General features: G+C 42.9%; 1 protein-coding gene across 4 annotated transcripts in view; it reads left to right on the top strand.

Moving 5' to 3' along the window:
- ANO10 (anoctamin 10) overlaps positions 1-23,079 on the top strand; it is a 94,220-nt gene that overhangs the window by 67,779 nt on the left and 3,362 nt on the right. For 2 of the 4 annotated variants that reach the window (XM_081164563.1, XM_081164564.1), the window contains exon 13: positions 13,375-14,161. In XM_081164563.1, the coding sequence (XP_081020689.1) occupies positions 13,375-13,419 (45 nt within the window). In that variant the 3' untranslated portion in view covers positions 13,420-14,161. Of the gene's footprint in view, positions 1-13,374; positions 14,162-14,606; positions 14,758-23,079 lie in introns of those variants that run through there. The other 2 variants (XR_014000940.1, XR_014000939.1) reach the window with 2 other exon arrangements.

Raw genomic sequence — 23,079 nt, 5'->3', positions numbered from 1 at the left:
TCAGCTTTCCGGATGCTAACTGCTGGTGGGCAACTACATGGCCTCTCTCCCAACCTGCAGTTCTGTGATTTTAGCTAGGCTTGGAGTAGCCAGCCATTCAAATAGAGGATTGTCCTCTGTAAAGCAGGTGGGGATGGACAGATCAGTCCATATCAATTGTCCCAGGTTTTGATTTTTTCCAGTCTTAAATTTAGTTCCCTAGATCTCTGCAACAATTAAAAAATAATAAAAAATCCGCAGCATTTTTGTGCAGATTTCTCCTAATAAACACATGTTTATATGTAATTGTCCCTAATACAAAAAAATTGCAAAATGATTTTTCTTAATCTAATATGGTCTTGTATGCTGTTTTCACTAATGCAGTATATGCATTATTCACTAGTATATGCATTATTTGCACAGATTATTTGACTGGAGAACTGCTTTGCAAAATTTGGAGCAGTGTGAATTTTGAATGATGGCTGTGTTTCGATTTGTTTAGTGTTCCAGAAGGTGCAGGTTTGGTTGGTTCAGATTGAAATGCAAATTGCATCAAAATTGTCTCCCAACCCTAAAATCAGGGCAGAGGACTACCTTAGCAACTGCTCCATGTTCAAATCTGTTAAAGTGGGGAGCAGTGTTTTGAAAACCCTCATTTATTATGCCACTGTAGCATGCTACTTTACGTAAATACCGGAATTATTGAAGTAAATCACAGAATCTGTCTTAGAAATACCCCTTCACACCAAGCAATTCATTTAAATTGATTGAATTAGGTTACAAGCACATAAAGAATGAACTGTGTCCTGCTTTCATCAACAATATTCTTTATTTGGACACAATCTTAGGCCCGCCAACTGCTTTAAACTGCATTTAATTTGCCCTCATTATACCCCACATTTCATCTACAACGCTCACAAAAGCTTGGTTCTCAAGGACTTCCTTGGACTGGGAAGAGAATGTACCGCTTTTTGTAGGAAAGCCTTAAGGCAAACAAAAGCAAATGGCGAAACCTTCTCTAAATGAAAATGGAGGGAGCTAGTCAAAGGAAAGCTGTGAATTTAGGGCACCTTTCTAACTTGTACCTAGTATTTGCTTTCACTGATGTTGGGTTGATGTCAAGTTCACACTGTACTTAGGCCTGTCACGTTGAAGACAATACCTGCAATAACTAACTTCTCTCTCAAATTGATATCGGTGAAAATTGTATTTAGGGGTGCATGCATCTATCTTCATATGTCAGCTGTTCATATATTTGTGTGGCTAAATTTCCCCAGCATCTCTTTGTTTTCTGAATAAGAGTTTATTTCAGGGGCGTTGGAATACTCCTATAGTAGCAACAATAAGGTCCAGCCATTATTCATTCCGTACCACAATGAACCAGAAAGATGATGTTGCTTTGAAACCTGGGGTGCTTGGTAGGGCTAAAATGGTCTGGATGGTCTGGTTTTGTATTTGCAAAAAAGTGAGAAGGGTTAAGTACAAACTTCCAGCGCAGCACCCCTTTGCTTAAAAATTGCACAACGCTAACACCACTTTGCAGCAGAAAAGATTTGGGAACTCAGTTGTCTAAAGTGATATTCTGCCTAAATCCCCTTGGAAGCCTATTTTAGAGGGGAAGAGACCCTGATTTATACATTCACTGAACTATAAATAAATAAACTATAAATCATTAAGGAAATCTTTCCTACCTAGAATCCATATGTTGCACGTTTTCTTTTTGCCTCTTTAAAATCTTGAAAACTTGCTTTGAATTTTTTAACTGCTGGTATGATTATCAATTGTAATGGTGCTAGGAGCCAGAAGCACCATACTCCCCTTTTTTAACCTCAGTACCAGTCTTGCCCCTGTTGCATGAGGAGTCCCCTTTTCCCACTCCATATAACACTGGTCCTGAGAGACCTACATTGGCTGCCAGTACATTTCCGAGCACAATTCAAAGTGTTGGTGCTGACCTTTAAAGCCCTAAAAGGCCTCGGTCCAGTATACCTGAAGGAGCGTCTCCACCCCCATTGTTCAGCCCAGACACTGAGGTCCAGCTCCGAGGGCCTTCTGGTCATTCCCTCCCTGTGAGAAGTGAGGTTACAGGGAACCAGGCAGAGGGCCTTATCGGTGGTGGCGCCCGCCCTGTGGAACGCCCTCCCGTCAGATGTCAAGGAAATAAACAACTATCTGACTTTTAGAAGACATCTGAAGGCAGCCGTGTTTAGGGAAGTTTTTAATGTTTGATGTTTTATCGTGTTTTTAGTATTCTGTTGGGAGTGGCCAGAGTGGCTGGGGAAACCCAGCCAGATGGGCGGGGTATAATTAATTAATTACCCAATCCTGTCATTTACAGATGTAAGCAACAAACAAGAGTGGCTGAGGAAACCCAGCCAGATAGGCGGGGTATAAATAATAAAATTATTATTATTATTATTAGGCATGGGTCAACTCCCAGAAGGATTTCTCTAGCAGTACAGTAATTTGTCAGTGAATATACAAATAGTCAAGTTACATCTGAGAGGGAGTGAAAGTGACCTGAGAAGACCAAAGATCATGATTCCTCTTTGTGCAAGTGTTGCATATAAGCAGACTACCTCCTTTAATAGTTTGTTACAAAACTGTGTAGTATCAGGCCTAACCTAGAGACCTGGGTGGCTGTAGTACAGAAAAAGCCAAATTGTCCATGCCATTTGCTCTATTCATCTCCCCCCCCCCCCCAATTCTTTGCTAGGTGATGGTGAACGTGTAATGAGATCTTTGCAGGAGTGATTCTTTAAAAAATGGAGTTGACTCTATTATGAACAGAAAGCTTCTGTATGAATGCTCTCTGGGGCAGAATAATACAATTAACAATACTTACCACTGTCAAATTCAATACATATAAAAGGATCACCACTTACTTCCCTTTTAATTTCTTTCACCGTGACATCGGGATGCCTGTCATTGCACAGAATAAGAAATTTATACCTTTGTATGTGGTTCTTCAAGTGGTCCATGTTGACTCTCCAGGTTAGTGTTGAACAGGCTCTGGGTTGCCAAGGCAACAATCTTCTGTCGTCTTGAGATGTTGGAGGGTGCTTAAATGGTAAGATTGCCTTCTGAGAGTACGTTACTATATTTAACATTTTAGGGCCATTCAGAAAATTATCTTAACTACAAAAGGCTTTGTGCAGGCAGTGGGCTGCTGCAATGTGAACCTTCAGTCAAATCTGAAATCTCTGGTGTGAAAATAGAGTCCAGAATTTATTCAGAGTAAAGTGGTCAGTGCTGCTTGATTTCTATTGGAGTGTTGTGATTTTTGAATCTTTGTCACATGGTACTTCCTTCAACCAATTCAATATTCCCTCGTGTGTTATAATGTGTTCACTATGTTCCCGCTGTGTTGCATAATAGTTAAGCAAGGCTTCTGTGGCCTAGTTCTTCTTTTGTGTGGCTTAAGTGCAGGGCTTTTAAGCAAAACACATTTATTTGGGTTTTAGGCACTGTTGTTATTCAATCAGCACACGTTGCATGTGTCAGGGGTTCTTATGAGTATATATAATGTTAGGGTTTGGCTGGGCAGAAATTTCCCTTGAGCTTTTGGCCTGTGTTTACTCCCGAGACAGACGGATGGTAACCAGTCACTCCCACTAATCTTGCAAGTGCCCAACCTGTGATTTGGATTAGCAAGGATCAGGATAGGCAGTATGTGCCATAAAGTAGATATTTAAAATGACACATTTCAGATTTGGCAGGGCTGTGAGGAAGATTATTTTCTGATTATATTTAGTCTCCATCCGCATGGTTTTTGCTGTTGGTGTTGCTTTACAATGTGACTCCTTGCTGCCTGCTGCTTACTCCATATATACAGTATATATGGCCTGAAAGTGAGATGAGCGCCGCAACCCCATAGCTGCCTTTGACTGGACTTAACCGTCCAGGGGTCCTTTACCTTTTCATCTTTTACCTTCAAAATGATTGTGGACTGCTAGTATACACTTCCGGGTTTGCTGTGTTCGCAACCCGAAAGTTTGCAACCCGAAGGTAATGTAACCCGAGGGTCCACTGTATATATCTTTTGTATTTGTCAACAAGCAAAAATCTCTGCTTAGATGCCAGTCTGCTTGAGCACAGATTCTTGCATTGTATTGCTAGAATGAAAAATAAAGACCATATTTTGTTCTCTAAGCATACAACTGTATATGCCACTAGCCTTGGCTATATGTAGGACATTTCATATTCTTAACAATAGTTAAATAATGCCTACATTTATATATTACCTGTGACAATTTCTCCAAAATCTTTTATGCACACATAGGCCCCAATCCAATACTAAGTTAAGGTGCACATAAATCTGTTGAAATGAATTGAATAAAGGGCACACTGTTGGATTGCAGAGAACAATAATAACGACAAATGTTTATGGCTTCAAAATTTCCAGGATGTTTATATCTCTACCTATTCCTGTGTGCTGGGTGCTCATAAGATGCAGTCTTTCTTGAAAAAGAAATACTGTTGTATTCTGGGAGACATAATTATTGACAAAGTGTTTTGGTCTGATTATGCCTTTGAAATACGACCACATTGCCAACCATCAATCAGATTATAGCAGTGCCATAGATACAGATACATATTTTCTGTGTGTGGGGTGGGTGGGTTAATATTATTGCCTGACAGATGATCATTCATGACTTTTAATAGACAATTCTTTGAAATTCCCAAGCCATTGCCAACCAATCTCTGTTGGCTTCTAGCTCTCGATTTGTTTTAAAATAAAGACCACAGAGCAGTACCGTGCTGTTTGTAAAACACCTATTAAAAAGGGTGGTTCAGAATGGCATGGCATGTGTGCTTAATCTGTTTCATATAAATGTGCTGTGAAAGTGCTGGGTCAATATGGATATTGTGCAATCTGTTCTAAACAGCCAGTTGCACAGTAAGTGTAATATGTGGCAGACAGTTATAGATCTCAGGAGTCCTTTCATCAGTGCATGTATCGAATTAATCTGCTCATAAATGCTCATTCAGAGAGTGCCAGAAGATGGTCCTAGTTGGTTGCCATGGCAGATATTATTCTTCATGCTCCTCTGAGAGGTATATTTTTATGAACTGTGAATCTTTTTTCTCAAGTTTATCACAGGAGCGGGCTGTGGTTAGTGTGTGTTTTCTCCACTGACGGACCCACTCCCCCGTCTGATTCTTGCTTTCCTCTCTGTTTCATTATGTTCCCATCAAAATATTTTGAGAGGCTTTTTTTAACCACTCTTCATTTTATGGAAATCTATTTTTCATTATAAGGAGAAAACTCCCCCCTCCACAAAAACGAATGGAAATATTGGTATACACAGCAATGTCTAACCAGAATAGCTAGACATGCCTGCAAAAGAACAAGTTGGAATCTCCTGATAAGCAGATATGTCCGAGCAGAGAGGAAAAAATGTTCAAAGATTTTTTCAGACTGCAGACATTTGTCTTTAACAAAGAGAAAAACATTAGTTCCCTACATGGCTAGAGGATTGCATGAACTTACAATGTTTAATTAATCTTAATCGTTTAAAGGCATGTCACCAAATTCAATATTACATTGGCCTATATGTTGCTGTCCTGTTTTACAAAATGTTTTTTGGTCACACACAAAAGCCCGCATGCACTAGATTTTAGTGGGCAGGTATAAAAGGGTTTTTGCTTTGCTTTTCTGGCTGCAGGAACTTGCTCCCAGGCCAGCTTGCCAAAGTACTTTTCGCTGGTGAGGGTGTGCGTTGAGTGTTAAGTGCTGCAAGTTGCTGCCAGGAAGAAGCCAAAAGCCATTGTCCTGCCACCTCATTGTGTACATGACTTTTGCTTGAATGCATGCAGTTGCCTCTCTTGGGCTGTAGCCAAATGTTTAAAGCATATATAGAAGGAGTAAACTAAAATGACATATTCCAGAGTGCAGTTGTCTTACAGTGATTCCTAACAGAACATTCTTTTAGCACTTCAACAACAAAATCTCCTGGTCACTTAGGGTGAACCATAACAAACCGTATTAAAAAGACAGAGCTGGGATTTCAGAGGAACAAACAAACCACATTAAAGGAATACGACAAACCAAAGAACCAAGCTTTCCATATTTTCTAACTTCTGTTTCTAAGATGTGTTCCATCATCATGGGGTTCAGAATATATATATTTTTTCAGGATTAAATTGGTTTGCATAATAGTGGAGTCTGTATGATTTCATCTCTCTCTCTCTCTCTCTCTCTCTCTCTCTCTCTCTCTCTCTCACACACACACGGTTTTTTCCTGTACTGCCTGATAATTATTTGTACAGCTCTTAAATATTATATTCAAGCATTTTAGACACAGTGTTGCATATGCTTCCCTTAGTATGGTGTCAGTAAACTCAGTGCAGAATCTTTGTTGGTAGAAAGTTTGGCAATTTCAGCCCTTACTCACTTTCTCCTTTCATTTATTTATTGGGGTTTTATACCCACCCTTCACCCAAAGATCCCAAGGTAGGTAACAACAGTTAAATATGTAGCACGTTTTCAGAAGTAACAGCTTGCACAAACTGGAAGTTTCCCATTTGAGCATACAGTGGTACCTCTGGATGCGAACGGGATCCGTTCCGGAGCCCCGTTCGCATCCTGAAGCTAACACAACCCGCGTCTGCGTGGGTTGCGATCCGCCTCTTCCACGCATGCGCGTGACGTCATTTTGAGCGTCTGCACGAGCGGCGAAACCCGGAAGTAACACGTTCCGTTACTTCCGGGTTGCTGCGGAGCATAACCTGAAAACGCTCAACCTAAAGCATATTCAACCCGAGGTAAGACTGTACACCTGTGTGCATTCATTGCAAGGGAAAGTTGTCCATGCATCTGAAAAAGTAAAATAATTAGTTGCCAAGCTCTGCAAGGAGATTGAACTAGTATGCTTTTTAAGGAGTGAGGTTATTGCTGTGGAATTGGATTGTCTTTTGCTAATGTTCTGCTATACTGAGCTTCGACAGCATTCATGTAATTAGCAGTTTCATGAATGTGTTAAAGTAAATATCTCCCTGATGCAAATAGCAAGCATGGGGACAAAACCATCTTGCGATCATAGTGGGGACCCCATGCCAAGGCCTTCATTCGGCCTTCTGGCCTTCCGTTTTATTTTAAAAACTCATTCATGGACCTAAGTGAATGGCATCTCATCTAGTTTGGCCCTGTATTATGTTTGTCTTAAATTTTGTTTTAATCTGCGAGAGACTGAGAGGCAAGGGAAAAACATATTTAAAGAAAATATCCAGCATTAAGCACTTGGAAGTCCTATTGACTTCAGTGAAAGAGATTTCAGCACATTGAACTCAATGCCCTTGGAAGCACTTAACTTGATTCCATTATGCTGTGAGTAAATATAACTTTTAAAATATTTTTGGCTGAGATATCTTCACTGTTGAGCTGTGAATGGCTGCTCCATCCTAAGCCACGGTAGCCAGAATTTTAGTCGAAAGGGAATTGCTTTAGTGAAGGGAATTGAATGCCTTTCTTCTTTCCATTCCACACTTACAGCTGTAGTAGACTAAGTCAAGACCCTTTTGTATAATGGGCTTTGTCAATATGCAGGTAGTAACGTCAGAAGTCTGGAGGATAAACTAAGCTCTCGGCTTTAAAAAAGATTTTATTATCACAGACATATCCTCGTCGAGGCGCTGCATGAAAAGGCACAGCAGACAAACTCCTTAGAGCTTGAAGCATCCTAAGTAACTTGTTTTTCCCTTTCCCATCATAAGTCAGTTATTCAGTAACAGCCAAAAAGAAGGATGAAAAAGCCTGGCACCTTGCAGCCTGACACAGCTAGTCTTCCGGAATTAATTTTCTCCGATTGTCCTATTCACAGATGAAACCCCACCATTAAATGAGATTTAATTACATTCAGGCATAGACCGAGGCCTGTGATTTCTATCAGCTCTTGAGCGGCGTGCCGTTGTGCAAGGAGCCATTGCTCAGGAAATGCCATCTGCCTTCCAGCACCTTTTGCTGTGGGGTCGTCTGTCAATTGGGATGTGTCATATTCACAGCAAGCAGCCTTGCCTTCCGCAGCGTATTAACTCGCCAGCCCACATTTTGCTAATGCTAGATTGTCTTGGGGCGGGGAGAGGGGATGTCATGGCGAAGCTTCCCACTGTTGAAAGCAGCAAGGAAGGCTGTTTGCTTCGCATGCGAGTGGTAATAGACATCTTCCTGATCTTTGTAGGAAGGGGGTAAGACTAGGGCCCATGCACAGAAGACGCCAGGTACCACCAATTTAAGCGCTATTGTGTTGCAGTAAGGTGGGGAGGAGCTGAGAGAGTGGAGGATAGCAGCTACCAGTTGCAATAGATTGTCCCAAGATAGACAAATGCAATGTAAGACAGCACCATACATAACTTATGGTTACATAAGCCCAGACACTGAGGTCCAGCTCTGAGGGCCTTTTCTGGAGGTTCCCTCACTGCGAGAAGTGAAGCTACAGGGAACCAGGCAGAAGGCCTTCTTGGTGGTGGCGCCTGCCCTGTGGAATGCCCTCCCATCAGATGTCAAAGAAATAAACAACTATCTGACTTTTAGAAGACATCTGAAGGCAGCCCTGTTTAGGGAAGTTTTTAATGTTTGATCTTTTATCACTACTACTACTATTATTATTATTATTATTATTATTATTATTCTGTTGGGAGCTGCCCAGAGTGGCTGGGGAACCCCAGCCAGATGGGCAGAGTATAAATAAATTGTTGTTGTTGTTATTATTATTGTTGTAACAGTAGTTCCCAAATGTTTTTTGGGAGGGTCACTGTACCTTGATTTCATAAACTCATTCCTAGAGCCCCCTGCCCTACAAAATGGATTGTTCAGAATAGCTGTTTGCACAACCCACTAAGGAAGATAACAATAACCATAACTGCACATTTATTCTGAATCCAATGAAAACTAGTTTAGTTCCACAAAAATGATGAACTTGATGCAGTGATCCCAGCTTTTCAAAGTCTGATAGTCATTTACACCTCCAGCCCGCCCCCCCGTCACCTCCTTGCCCCTCTAGGTAATCCCACCCCCCAGGGGATGGTACCACCCACTTTGCCTACCACTGGTTTAGTAGATTTTGCATGTGTCTGGTATTTTGAAGAGCTAAATACCACCAAGTAGGACCTATAACAAAAAGTGGCAGGGTAGAGGGCTCCTGGTCAGGATACTTTCTACACATCCCCCTACACATCTAATGTTCCATTCACCACCCAACAAAAGAAAAACACAACCTGCGAACTATTGAGGATATTCCTCTTCTTTCTAAACATCCCCCGCCCTGTGTCTGCAAATCCTGTGGTTCTACCAAACCACTTCTGCCTTGTGGGTGGTTTCATTTTGGCCAGTTAAGGAACCACTTTCAGGAGAATGAGCTTCACTATTCGTATGTATTCTATTCTTCGGGAGAAGAAAAAGCTAAGTAAACCCATCATAAATCTGTGGAGTCCCTAAGATGGTTGGATGGCGTCTTGTATGCCTCCTTCCGGCAACTCCTGCAGCCCGGCTGGTGCCAAGTGTATTGCTCTGCTTTCCTTTGGACTACATCAACAAGGCTGAGAGGTGGTCTTGTTGTCTGGGCAGCCCAGGACCTCTATTCATACTGCCCAGGCTTGCACCCAGGAGAGGTCACTTTGGTGCTGCTAATGCAGCAAAAACAATGCAGGAGGCAGCACTTACGAGTTACCAATCTTTGCAGCCACAGCAGGCGCCGTGATTCTCCAGCGGTCTGATTTCACTCCTGGAGGTGCACTTCATTGTGCCTCAAGACCGATGAATGCCAACCAATTTGTATATAGGATTTACTCTTAGAGCCTAACTTAGATCTGCCAAAGAACTCAAGGCAATGCAGGCAGTGTCTCCTCTCCCTCATTTTATCCTCATAACCCCCCTGTATGGTGGTCCCAGGCTCATATTTGGAGCTGCACAGCTGAACATGCATCTCCCGGTCCTAATTCAATACTCTCTAACTGCTACACCACCCCCAGATATCAGAAACCGCTCCTAGTTTTGATATGTAAACCAGATTTCTTCCCCATTCATTCTTTGAATACAGTTTTCATCAAGTGCTATACCTTTGTGTGATTTATCTCAGGCTTTTAAAATATTTTGCAAGGAACATCCCCTCCCCCTTTTTGTTAGCATCTCTATTGTAGCATTTTTAAGGTCACTTCTCATTACCATAGAAAGTGCTTCTTTTGAGAGTGTAATGCTTAAGAGTTTTACTTGGATAGCTGGGGAAAGGGAGGGGAGTACAGATTTGGCCCCCCCTTTTTTTTGCTTTTCTCAAGGATCTATCTTATTTACTGCCGTTGTATCCTCTTGGCAAAGCTCAAAGTGGAGCTCTCTTTGAGCAGTCAAAGGTCTGGTTGCGTTCAGTGCCAGAGTGTTCCCATCTGACCACTCAGTGGCATGCCGTGAAATGTTTGCAAAGCTCTTTGGGGCCAAAGTCGCCCACATCAAATTTGACACCATATGCGAAGCAGGTCAGAGAGGGGTCCTTGGAGACCAAGTGTTCAGCGCTCCAGGGATCAGTTTCAATTGTTGTGGCCTGAGGATGTGGACAGAGTACTTTCAGGGTGAGGCTCATTGCCTTTTTGATCTTGGTCCATCCTGCCTTGTAGAAACTAGTCAAAGACGATTCACTGGGTTGCTCTAGAGCAGGGGTTCTCAACCTGTGGGTCCCCAGATGTTGCTGGACTACAACTCCCATCATCCCTGAGCTCTGGCCTTGCTAGCTAGGGATGATGGGAGTTGTAGTCCAACAACATCTGGGGACCCACAGGTTGAGAACCACTGGTCTAGGGGGTGGTTAATGCTTTGCTGCAGAAGGGGATGAGGGCCACCACCAGAGCTGGGAAAATATGCAAAAGAAGCATACAGTATTCTTAGGGGCATCAAGGGGATGGGAGCACCACAGAAAATTCCTGTTGCTGGATTTTTAACATTACCGGTCACAATTGGCTCGGCCGAGTATTCATTTTCTCAGCTGAAGTATATTAAAAATCCCAACAGAGCAACTCTGCAACAAGGCAGGCAGGATGCCTTATCTCGACTAAGTATTGTATATAAGCAGATGCATTACGTAAGATTAGTTTTGAGGATCGGATCAAAGACTTTGCAGTTAGAAAAAAAATAGGAGAAAGAAATTCAAATATAAATAAAGTGGAAGTATACCAAAATAAACATCATTTTCCAACTTACAGGAAGAATAAGAACTCAAGATAACAAACTTCTTATAAAAGAATGGAAATGGTTTATTGAATATTTACAGATAAATTGCAGACAGATAAAAACATTAGCAGGATTATTGTAATAACCTGCAGTTAGAGTACAGTGGTGCCCTGCAAGACGAATGCCTCGCAAGACGGAAAACCCGCTAGACGAAAGGGTTTTCCGTTTTTGAGCTGCTTCGCAAGACGATTTTCCCTATGGGCTTGCTTTGCAAGACGAAAACGTCTTGCAAGTGTTTCGATTTTTTTCCGCTCCCCCCCCCCTTTTTCTAAGCCGCTAATAGACTTTTAGCCGCTAATCCGCTAAGCCTTTAATAGCCGCTAATAGCCTTTTAGCCGCTAATCCGCTAAGCCTTTAATAGCCGCTAAGCCTTTAATAGCCGCTAAACCGCTAATAGCGCTAAGCCGCTAAGCCGCTAATAGGGTTGCTTCGCAAGACGAAAAAACCGCTAGATGAAGAGGCTCGCGGAATGGATTAATTTCGTCTTGCGAGGCACCACTGTATATATTTACAGTAGATACTTAAATGAGCAAGTGAAATGAATTTGGATATGCAGAAGATATTAATAATAAATGTAAGGAACCGCAGAAAGAGGGGGAAGGAAGTCAAATTATGAAATTGATTGTAAAACAAATGAAATGTAAAAATTTGAAATGAATGAATGAATAAACCATACAAAAGGTCTGCTCATCCATCAAAAAATAACAATATAGCCTACGATATCACCTTTACCACATGTGTGCCCATTCGGCCACTTCGATTGGCAGAATTGGCACTACGACAGATGCCACTTAAAATACCTTTTCTGCATTTGTAAGAACTCTGTTTAGTGTGGCAGCGCCTAAACTTTGGAATTCCCCGCCTTTTGAGATGAAGCTGGCACCTTCACTGTATTCTTTTTGGTGCCCTCTGAAAGCATTCTTATTTAGACACTTAGAAGGTCGAGGTGATGTTAATCTGTTTTGGTATTTTAACTTTTGTACGTTTTAAAGTATAGATGTGAATTTTTCTTGATTTTGCTGCTTTATCTTTTGTTATCTACTTTGAGGATTTTTATAGTCAATTATTTACAAAATTCACAATCATTTGTTTAATAAATGAAGAATTATAAAACACTTTACACAGTTTCCAAGATTTGTTCTGCGTATAGTGAGCACAGCAGAACAGAACACCTCTTCTGATTCTACATTTGCCATAAATTGCAGCACAATAACTTGAGCAAATTGCTCCAGGATAAACGATTTAGTCCAAGTCTGATGGGTCATGAATTCAATAGTACTTTGTATTCTGTCTTCTTCTGATAGTTTTACTATTAATTAATGTAGCCGTGGCTGCTGCTGCTTCTTTTTTAAAGGCTAACTAAATGGAGCAGCAAAGCTGCCTAAAGGAGAATTTGAATGCCATCATTCAGCTCTGGAGATTTCTGTTACAGGGATCGCACAACATTGTGCAACAGGAACTGAATTAAACTTGTTAATAGTTGATCTGGAAGTGTAGCTTCATCGTGTTGTCGTTTTGAATATATTTTACATTTGAAAGATATACGGAAAGCGTCCAGTGGTTTGCTGGAGCCATGGCCCTCCCTTCTGCCCAAATCACTTTCCTTGCCATTTCAGAAGCACAGCACAGAACTGTCCTTTACAGCAACAAACATAACAAAACAGTTATGTGATCCCATAATTTGGTGCTCGTTTTGAATATATAAAATCCCAGATCAGACTCAGTGCACTCTTTCTCTCTCTTTCTTTCTTTCTTTCTTTCTTTCTTTGCCAATTAATTTTTATTGCTTTTCAAAAAACTTAACAAATTAATATCAAATTATTTCAAATTTAATACAAATTTAAAAGTTGATTTCCCATCCGGCTACATTGATGTTCCCTTCCTTACTTGCTGCTCAGCGTTGCATACATTTCCTAACTCCATTGCAAATAACCTCCCTGTAACCTCACTTTTCGCGGTAAGGGAACTTCCAGAAGGCCCTCAGAGCTGGACCTTAGTGTCCGGGCTGAATGATGGGGGTGTAGATGCTCCTTCAGGTATACAGGACTGAGGCTGTTTAGGGCTTTAAAGGTCATCACCAACACTTTGAATTGATCAACTGGATGGCGTTCATTCAAACCTTCATGCCTACTGTGTTTGCTTAACTTCCCTCATTTTTCTGCCTTCTTCTATTCTTTCAGCAAATGAAGTTGGTGGCAGAGTCCCTGAAAGAACAAGCAAACTAGGATGCTAAACTGAGCAGCTGCAGAAGGATATAGACTACACGAGAATTAACAGCAAGACATGCATGGTATTTGTACTACGTTCTAGCACTCCATAATATAGCATTGCCTATCCTTATTCACCACTAAAAGTCTCATTGAAAGAATATGATTATTTATTTCCCCCCTCCGCATACGCTGCCTGTGCCAGCTCTGGTTTACCATCTAAACAGCACCAATGTGAGGCAGCGATACTTAATGCACAGCTTCATATCCCCCAAAGCAGTTGAGCAATTGCATCCTTCTGCTAGAATATCTAGTCATCATTATTTTCTGTAAGCGGCTTATTAGATGGTTCCCTGCATTTATGAAGGAATTAATCCAAGTCTTGTTTACTGTAAAATGTGATGTATAAATCTGTCCTATAGGACCAATCCAGCCCAAGGTTTTGGATCTTTTTCAAGAAAAAAAAATGTGTACTGTAAAATGTATGAGACAGAGTATTACAATATTTTAAGCTTAAAACCTGTGCCTTGTCAAGTTATTAATTTTAAGGAGCTGGGCAGGGAAGAATTCAGCATGCAGCGAAGCTCACTCAACGTGATGCATCCTCACTGAGATGTACAAATTTAACCCTGCTTGTATATTCTTTCTGCTCATCATTCACTTCCATTTTGCCGGGTCATGAGATATAGGCTGTATTATACGATGGTTTTATCTGACCAGCAGGAGAGCCATTAAAAATATCTAATCATTGTGCATCTAATTTTTCCTGTGTGTACCAAGATCTTTCTTTGTGGCTTTCAGGCTTTCAATTTGGAGAACATTTAACCCAAGATCCTCTCATGGACATGGCATGAGGCCAGCGATTGTTTTCTAGTGCGTAGGTGTGGCCTGCCCTAGAGGCGAAACTTCCTTCTCTGGAAAACCTTTTGAAGTCTAGATAAGACTCTAGTTCAATGCTGTAGCTACTAAGACTGTTGGACTTATTATATAGTAATATCTGGTATTAACAATGGCGCAGATCAAAGTCCAGCATGCACACCAACTTTCTCCTAGCACTGCGGTCACAACCCAGACAGAAGTAAATTGTCTGGGTTCAGGGCTTGTTTATTGTTTTACAATGGAGTAGTCACACAGCTTGTTTACTGGGACTAACTAAACAGCAGTTGGGAAATCATTTTGATAGCTCAACCTCTTTTGTTTTGCAGATGCATTGAACCACAAGGTGTTACAGTCATACTTTTTGTTACTTCCAGCCAGGAACACAGTGGGGTCTGCCCCTCCATAATAACCTAGGCGCCTTCATCAGATGTTCAGCTTTAATTAAACAGACAGATGCAACCAATATTTCTACATACATAATTTTATTTGTATGCCTCCTTTTTACCATTCTCGGGAAGGCTTACAACATGAAACAAATGCATAGCTGCAACATAACAAAAGCAGCCATAAACAATATTTAAAAAAATACACAACCCAGTATTTCTGCCCAATTGCTTTCCAGAAAGAAAATCTGCTTTTGCCATCTGATGTTCTGACCAAACATAGGATGACCAGCAAGCCTGAGGCACTTCTATAACTTTTAGAGTAGTTAAATGAAACTATATGCCATCTGAGCCAAACTAAATGGTCATACTTCCACCATTCCAGCACTTCTGTTGACCTCTAGGCTTTGCCTCACTTGTACTGCTAGTTTTGTTGTTGTTGTTGTTTAGTCGTTTAGTTGTGTCCATCACATCACATAAATTCCGAATTACAAAGCCGAATTTTAAATTTTGTTGGGGGGACCCATTTTTCAAGATCCGAAGGGGGATTCTGATCATCTTCTTGCTACTGCATTAATGTCCAAATCAGACCAAATCAGTGCAAACAGAGTTCATAATTCTATCCAGTCTTATCTTGCTGTTTCCACATCACATCTTGTTCATATATTTTCTCTTTTTTCTTTATGATCTCTTCTAATAGTCTCCTTAAGCCGATAAACACCAATAATAATAATCCTGTGTGAATTTTTCCGTTCTTCCAATCCTCAAATCGAGATGGTTTCCATATATCATCGCCTTCATAGATAACATTGCTCTTTCCATCATTAATTACAGATCTGTCGCTCTTAAATCCCTCTGAGGAGTTTCACCCACGATATAAAAGCAGCTCTATTTCTCTGTTTCTCCTCTCAGACTTAAGTCCTCCGACAGAGCTTCCCAATATGGCGACGGCATTTTTAACTGTGTCATTTCAGAGCTCTTATTAAGTGTTTCCCAACCTTTTTTGGGCAAAGGCACACGTGTTTCATGAAAAAAATCTCGAGGCACACCACCATTACAGCCCCGTGACGTCAGCGCGCAGCGTCACGCCGGGAGGGACATGAATTGCTAGCAAATTACATAATCACCTCCTTGAGGGCTGGCTCATCTTCTCTGAAGGCAGAACCCCATTAATTAACAGCACAGACTCACACCATAGCCAAGACGAGGGGGGAAAACCTCAGTCATGCACAGTCATGCACATGTGGGGGCTAAATGAGGACGAAGACCGGGCAGAGAGCAGGGTTCAAATCACCCCACCTGGCCAGGACAATCCCTGGGTGCTCCCTTGGGCCACTCGCCTGACCCACCTCGCAGGGCTGTTGTTGCGAGGATAACGGGGAGAACCACGCGCCCCCCCGGGAGCTCCTTGGAGGAGAAAGCGGGCGATGAATGCAATGCACGAAATATATGAGAGGCGACCAGGTTTTGCAGGTGAGGGGCCCCCGCCAGCCTCCGCTTCCAACACCCTGCGCAACGACGCCGAAGTTTCCCCACGGGCTCGGCTCGGGGAGCAGCGCTGCTCCCCCCCGGCTCCCCTTCGCCCTCCCGGCTCTCTCTGCCGCCCACTGGGGACCCCCCTCACCTGCCAAGTCCGGAGCGCCGGTGGAAGTTGCATGCATGCATGCAGGGCGCCGCGTTGCCATTGCATTGCACTGCACTCCATGCAACGCCTGCACGCATGCATTGCCTTGCACGCCCGCCAAGGGGTCTCCCCACGGTCCGATGCGTCCCCTCCGGCGTGGATGCAGTATTGCAAAAATAACCCCCCCGATGCAGCCCTACCTGGGGGGCAGCCTCCGCCTCCGCCGCTCCGCCTCCGCGGGGATCCCCGGGCTCCATCCTGCCGCCCGATCTCCGCAGGGGCGCAGGCAGGCTGCGCGGGGTCTGCGCGGAAGAGCCCCTGCCCGCCCGGCCGCCGCCGCTGCGCTCATTCCATGCCCGGGAGAAGAGCGCTTCAAACAAAACGCCCGGCCCGCCAGGCCACGCTGGGAAACGTAGTTTGCACACCCCGCGCGGGCGCGGAGCCCAAGGGCGAGGGGACTACGGATCCCGGCAGCCCCCGCGCCGGGGACGGAGGGGGAGAGGCCGGGTGCAGGGATGGAGGGACGGGTGGGCGAGCGAGTGAGTGAGTGGCAGCCGCCAAGCCTTGGCCGAAAGCAGGAAGGGCCTCCCCGGAGGAGGAGGAGGAGGGAGGCGCAGAGAGGGAGGGAGGGAGGGAGGGAACCCCAGGGGTCATCTAGTGACGGCGCCCCAATCGAAAATTTGACTTTTTTTAAAAAAAAATCTTTCGAATTTTTTAATTTTTCCTGCGGCACACCAGGCAACATCTCGCGGCACACTAGTGTGCCGCGGAACAGTGGTTGGGAAACACTGCTCTTATACATTCCACGCTCTTCTTAAAACATGCTCTGGTTCAAAAGTTTATCTCCACACAGTCTTAAATCCACAGCTTAAGTCCTTAAAACGACATTTATGACTCGTGAGGGGAGGGGATTCTTGTTTAATCACATAAGGAAAGAAAGGAAGGTTTTCCCCCCCTCCCCCATCAGTCATTTGCCATAGCGTATGTTCTCATGATTTATTCTTGTATTGTTTTATCAGAGATCTTTTCTGTTAGCAGTCTTTACTCCCCCTTCTTCCTTGAAAAATGTGCAATTAGTTTCATCCAAATTGTTTCTTTTGAAGTTCTTGCAGCTAGTGGCGCGAATCAGAGACGGCGTCCAGGAGTGCCAGAATCCCACAGGAGGGCTTTGTGCCTAGTGCCCCCACCCCCACAAATTCGGGTGTGGTGTAGGGCACAGCAGGCAAGGGCAGTTCCCCCCCCCACCATCCTGGGGTGGGTAAGGAGGCTAATTATCCCCATCATAGCCTCCAAATTACCTCGTGTGGGTCGGAGATATGTTATTGTCAGCCATCTTCCGATGCGCCCCCTAGTGGCCCCCCTAGTTGTGTCCAACTCTTCGTGACCCCATGGACCAGAGCACGCCAGGCACTCCTGTCTTCCACTGCCTCCCGCAGTTTGGTCAGACTCATGTTTGTAGCTTCGAGAACACTGTCCAGCCATCTCATCCTCTGTCGTCCCCTTCTCCTTGTGCCCTCCATCTTTCCCAACATCCGGGTCTTTTCCAGGGAGTCTTCTCTTCTCATGAGGTGGCCAAAGTATTGGAGCCTCAGCTTCACAATCTGTCCTTCCAGTGAGCACTCAGGGCTGATTTCCTTAAGAATGGAGAGGTCTGATCTTCTTGCAGTCCATGGGACTCTCAAGAGTCTCCTCCAGCACCAGTACTGCTAGTTAAAATGAGCCTAATAAAGCCGGTGTTTAACATGCTGTGCAGTTGCAAATAATAATAATAATAATAATAATAATAATAATAATAATAATAATAATAATAATAATAATATTTCAGTATTCTGTATTCCAGCATTCAGTGTATTGTAGTCCAAAGCCATCCAGTTGGTTAGAGCATGGTCCTGATAACGGCAAGGTTGCAGGTTCGAGCCCCATATGGGACAGCTATGTGTTCCTTCATTGCAGGGGGTTGGACTAGATGATCCTCAGGGTCCCTTCCAACTCTGCAACTCTTTGTTTCAACCATGAGAGAACAGGAAGTGGCCTTTCATGGTATTTGAGAATTGCCCTTCCTTACAGCCAGGCAGCTTTTCTCAACCATGGTTCTGTGGTAAACTTTGAAGGGCAAGAGCTCAGCAGAACATGCCCCCTGGCCATTCCGCCATAGTGTGTGTCCACCCCCACTCCTAAAAAGAGCAAGAGAGCTATGTTGCATCATTATAGAGAGCAAATCAGCCATATGTATGCAGCATTCTGCCCAATTTATTAGGATCAGCTGGCAGGCTGCAGAAAAACAAACGGACATGGGGCAGTGGAATGGTTAGTAAAATTAGGGATTTAGCTTGGGAGACTTGGGCTCACTTCCCTGAAATCTTCTGGCTGCAGGACTCCAACTTGGGAGCCCATTAAGCTTTAGATACAAATCTGCAGGCGGCTGAAATACAGCTCCTAGCTTTAATTAGGTAAAAAGACAAGAATCCAACTTGCAAAGTAGCACTAAAGACTTTTGCCGCCCAAGGCAAAGGGCGAGAGGGCATCTTCCCTTCCCCATTCCACTAACAGAAGCTGCCTAGACTGGTAGTTAATACATCAGCCCCGGTGATGATGGGATACTTTGGCAGCCTTGTAATTGGTACATAAATGAAAAAAGTGTCCCCCAGTGAAAGCAGCAAGCTATGTAAGCACAGAGCGTTAGACTAGTAGTTTGAAGTAGGAACCCATCAATGAAAAGTACTGCCGACCCGCCTTGTCATTATTTTGCTCATTCTGTTTTCCTCTGCCATCACAAAAAAACAGTAAAACTTGGAAGCCCCATTTCTACCTCATTCACTTGCCAGATCAGATGAAAAAAAGGCCCAGATCTGTGGTTCCTTCACATTCCTCCTCTACTATATCACTGGTCAGCATTATCTCCCTGGTAAAATTGTGCATAGCAAGCAAATAATACTACATTTAGACACGAAACACTGTGCGGAAAAGAGAAACCTCCTTTATAATGTCCTCTACATTTGTGCTTTCAAACGAAAACTTAATATAAACCGTATTTTCTTCTTGCAATCAATGCACGATTTGGAGTTGCACATCTGGAGGGGGCTGGATAAAACTCAAGGTCAAATTTAGCAGAAGTTAATACGTAAGGGCAGCGCAAATCCATATATGCCCACTTTAAAGCTTAAGCAGAGGTCAAAGGAGCAAATACATTAGGATAATATTACGCAAGCTGAAATGATCAGAAATGCACATGGACAGGAAATCGGGAACCTGATCAATCACCTTGACATAAATTCAACTTGGTCCATTTCAGTGGAGCGTTATGCATCATCAGAAATACAATTGGTTGCATTTTCTACAATCTGAACACAGGCACAATTAGTTCTGTGGCTTTCATGTTTTTGAAAATGTAGATAGTCACAGCAGTGATAATTATTAATGTGATAATTAACAATGTGATAATTATCGGGGGGGCGGAGAGAAAGTTTAACCTTTTCCTTGCCGGTTGTGTAGCCCTGATGGAAAACACAAGTTTGAAGCTATTTGCATTCAAAAGAAACTCCTCGTGGGTGCTAGCATGGGATTTCCTCCCGAAACCATAATGGACCTACTACAAGGAATGTCAACATGGTGCCTTGCAGAAGTTGTTGATCCCATCAGCTTCAGTAAGCATACCCAAGGATCAGGAATGAAGGCAGCTGTAGATCGCCAAAACCATGTTGGCTATCCGTGACAAATTCAGGAGGACTGCAACAGGGGAGGAGCAGGAGTGGAAAGGATTAAACTCCCTTTCCCTGTGTCAAGGGCCAGGAGTCAACTTTGCCTGCTGAACAGCAGCCTGAAGGGGGAGAAGGCAGAGTGACTCCACCTGCAGCTGATCAGCCTTCAAGGACTCAGAGGAGAAGGCACTGATGAGAACCAACTGGCTTCAGCCTTCTTAAGCAGAGCTTCCAGCAGCAGTCAGACGCTGGCAACAATGCTTGGAGTTTCTGGCCTGATCTTGCTGCTTCCTGCTCGTCTTGACCCCAAGATCATCGGATTCCCTGACCCCTGGACCATTAGACCACATGGATTGCTGTTCACCCGCCCCTAGGACTGGACCTGACTTTGGATGCTGACTCTGTCTCCAGGCAAGAACACCTCAGAGCCTCTTCTGGTTGGCTGGCCTCCAGCTCTTCTGAGCTCTGCAATCCTGGTACGTTTTGGCCCTTTCTTCAGCAGTTGCATTTTGAGATAAATGCTATATATACACACATACCTCCCCACACACTCACTTTCAGTTGTTGGTTTTATCTTCAGGGTGCAGAAGAGAAGCAGCCCCTAATTTTGAGGCACCACCCCCATTCCATCTTCAGTGGAAAACCCTTTTGACTTTTCCTTTCCCCGAGGCCACCTGCCTAATCTGCAATATTTCACTTTTGCATCTAAAACCCAACTTAATGCAAAACTTTGTATTGTTATGTTCTACAATGATAGGATTTTTGTTTTCCGAGGAGCTTTAGTTATTTTAACCAAGGCAGGTGAGATGGTTGGGATGGCAGTATAAAAACAAGTTAACTGTTGATATTTAAGCTTAAAGTTCCCAGTGAATCCTAACCGTATATGAGCAATCTCTCTCATACACTGGTGTAATCAGGTTACAAGGTAGAACTGGCGATCGTAATGCCATAGCAGCAATGGTTACAGTCCTTTATATGCAGTGGTACCTCAGTTTTTGAACATAATCTGTTCTGGAAGACTGTTTGAGTTCCAAATCATTCAAAAACTCAATATGGAAGCCTCAAAACAGAAGCCACGTTTCATGTTAGACTTCCGAGGCGCGTTCGAAAACCGAAGCATTTACTTCCGGGTTTACGGCATTCGAAAACTGAGATGTTCATCAACAGAGACGTTTGAAAACCGAGATGCCACTGTATATACATGCAAATTTATGTATATCGGCCACTTGGATTCATTAAAACAATGGGGGGGGGGTCACATTGAAAAGAGGAAGTGGAGACCAGAGTAAAAAAGCCAATGACCTAGAGATATATGAAAAAATGGCATTTTTACCCTTCTCCATGCTTGTAGCTAGCATTGATAGAAGGCAAGTGAATATTGATAGGTGGTTTTTTTTTGGGGGGGGGGGTGTTCATTCATGCATTTTAAACAGCCTCAGGATTGGGAGAGGGGGTATCTTTAGCAGCAGCCAGAAGCATATCCATGCTTGCAGAATATAAGATATATTCGTATTAGCTGTCAATTTATTGATTAGGCCCACAGACTTCACATTAAAATATTATACACCATACAGAAACAGAACACAAATTCATCCAATATCTCTGTTAGCAGCCAGGAAAACATGACATTGATTTTCACTGGTAGCTTCATTACTCTCAACACGAATTTAGCTAGTTTGTGTCATAAACTTTATATTCAAAGGTGGTGAAAAATAACATTCAGAGTTAGAGTAGCCAGGATACCAAATTACTAATAGATTATTTGATTAAATTGCATTGTGTTTTGTAGAATGCAATTTTGTGTGTTTGCGTGTGAGGTCTGTTGACTGGATTAATGAACTGATTCATATCAACTATTTTGCCCCAATGTTCATCTGCACATAGAATTTTCAAGGGGACTGACAGAAATTACATGAATCTAGAGCTTTCATGGGAGTTTTTCCTGGAAAGCGCCCTTTACCAGAGGCCATTTTATGAAAAAGCATTTTAAAGCAGCATCTCTTCAGCTGGTGAAGCTGCGCTGAATATTTTATTCTAAGCCATTTCAGATGACTTGACCCAGGGGCAGGGAAGCACAGAGAGAGAGACGCAAACTTTGTGTGCAGTTCTCACCCGTATGCAGAGAGTAGTTTTGGACTGTAGTCAAATCTGGATTGCAAGCCCAAAGGCAGGAAAATTGCAGTATGGTTTGAGGCAGCTAACAGACTACTTAGCATCCTTCCAAGCTCTTTCCTAATAAAGTAAATTTGTTTCTGTTAACTCTGGACTGCCAGGTGGTTTCAAAAAGGTTGTGATAAAAGAAACTTTGATTAATCCATGATACCCAGCCCTTTTATTTTCAAATATAAGGACGGGTGTGTGTGTGGAAGAGATGGGACTTGCAGACATCTCAGGATGTCAAATTTGTTGGTCTTCTGACCACGTCTGTCTAAGTGCCCCCACAACCTGACCAAGTCAGATAAAGTCGAGTATTTTATATTGTCCATTAGCTCTGTTTTCTTCAGACTTGTCTTATGAATGATTGAGTTTAAAAAGTTAAATTTTAAATTCCTGCTATTCCATTTCTATAAAGATTTTTCATTTCCAACCTTAAATGATGAATAAATCTTACGTTTTTATTTCATTTTTTGTGGCATTCGTCCTAAACAAATGTGAAGTCCTATCGTCTGGAGCCTTGGGTGAATTGCTAGCAAATTCAATGCTGTCATACCCTGTTTCCAAGGAAGGTAGTATATGGAGTATAGTCATCCAATTAGTACCTCCCCCAAATTTTTGCATTTTAAAATATGGGCTTTGGAGCCTTTTTTTTAAGGGGAGCGAGAGTCCACAAACACACCCGTACAGATTTTCTCCTTCCAGTAGTCTCATCAAAACTTTTTTTTCAAGTTACAAAACACAATGACTAACACTCAATGAACAAGACACTTCCTGTTCACATGAGTGGTTGATACAAGAGCTAGCGAGAGAGTGTCTCGTGCTTTTTGGAAAACTTCAGAAGTGGCCATAATTTTTCCTGCACGTGTACAGTTTCCAATGCGTGACCGCATAGAGAGCCACTCTAAATGTAATCCTGTTTTTTACTTCTGACAAAAAG

The sequence above is a fragment of the Podarcis bocagei genome, assembly GCF_964188305.1.
Source record: "Podarcis bocagei genome assembly, chromosome: 12".
Classification (NCBI taxonomy): domain Eukaryota; kingdom Metazoa; phylum Chordata; class Lepidosauria; order Squamata; family Lacertidae; genus Podarcis; species Podarcis bocagei.
The sequence above is the reverse complement of the archived record's forward strand: the minus strand, read 5'-3'. Positions and strand labels throughout refer to the sequence as shown.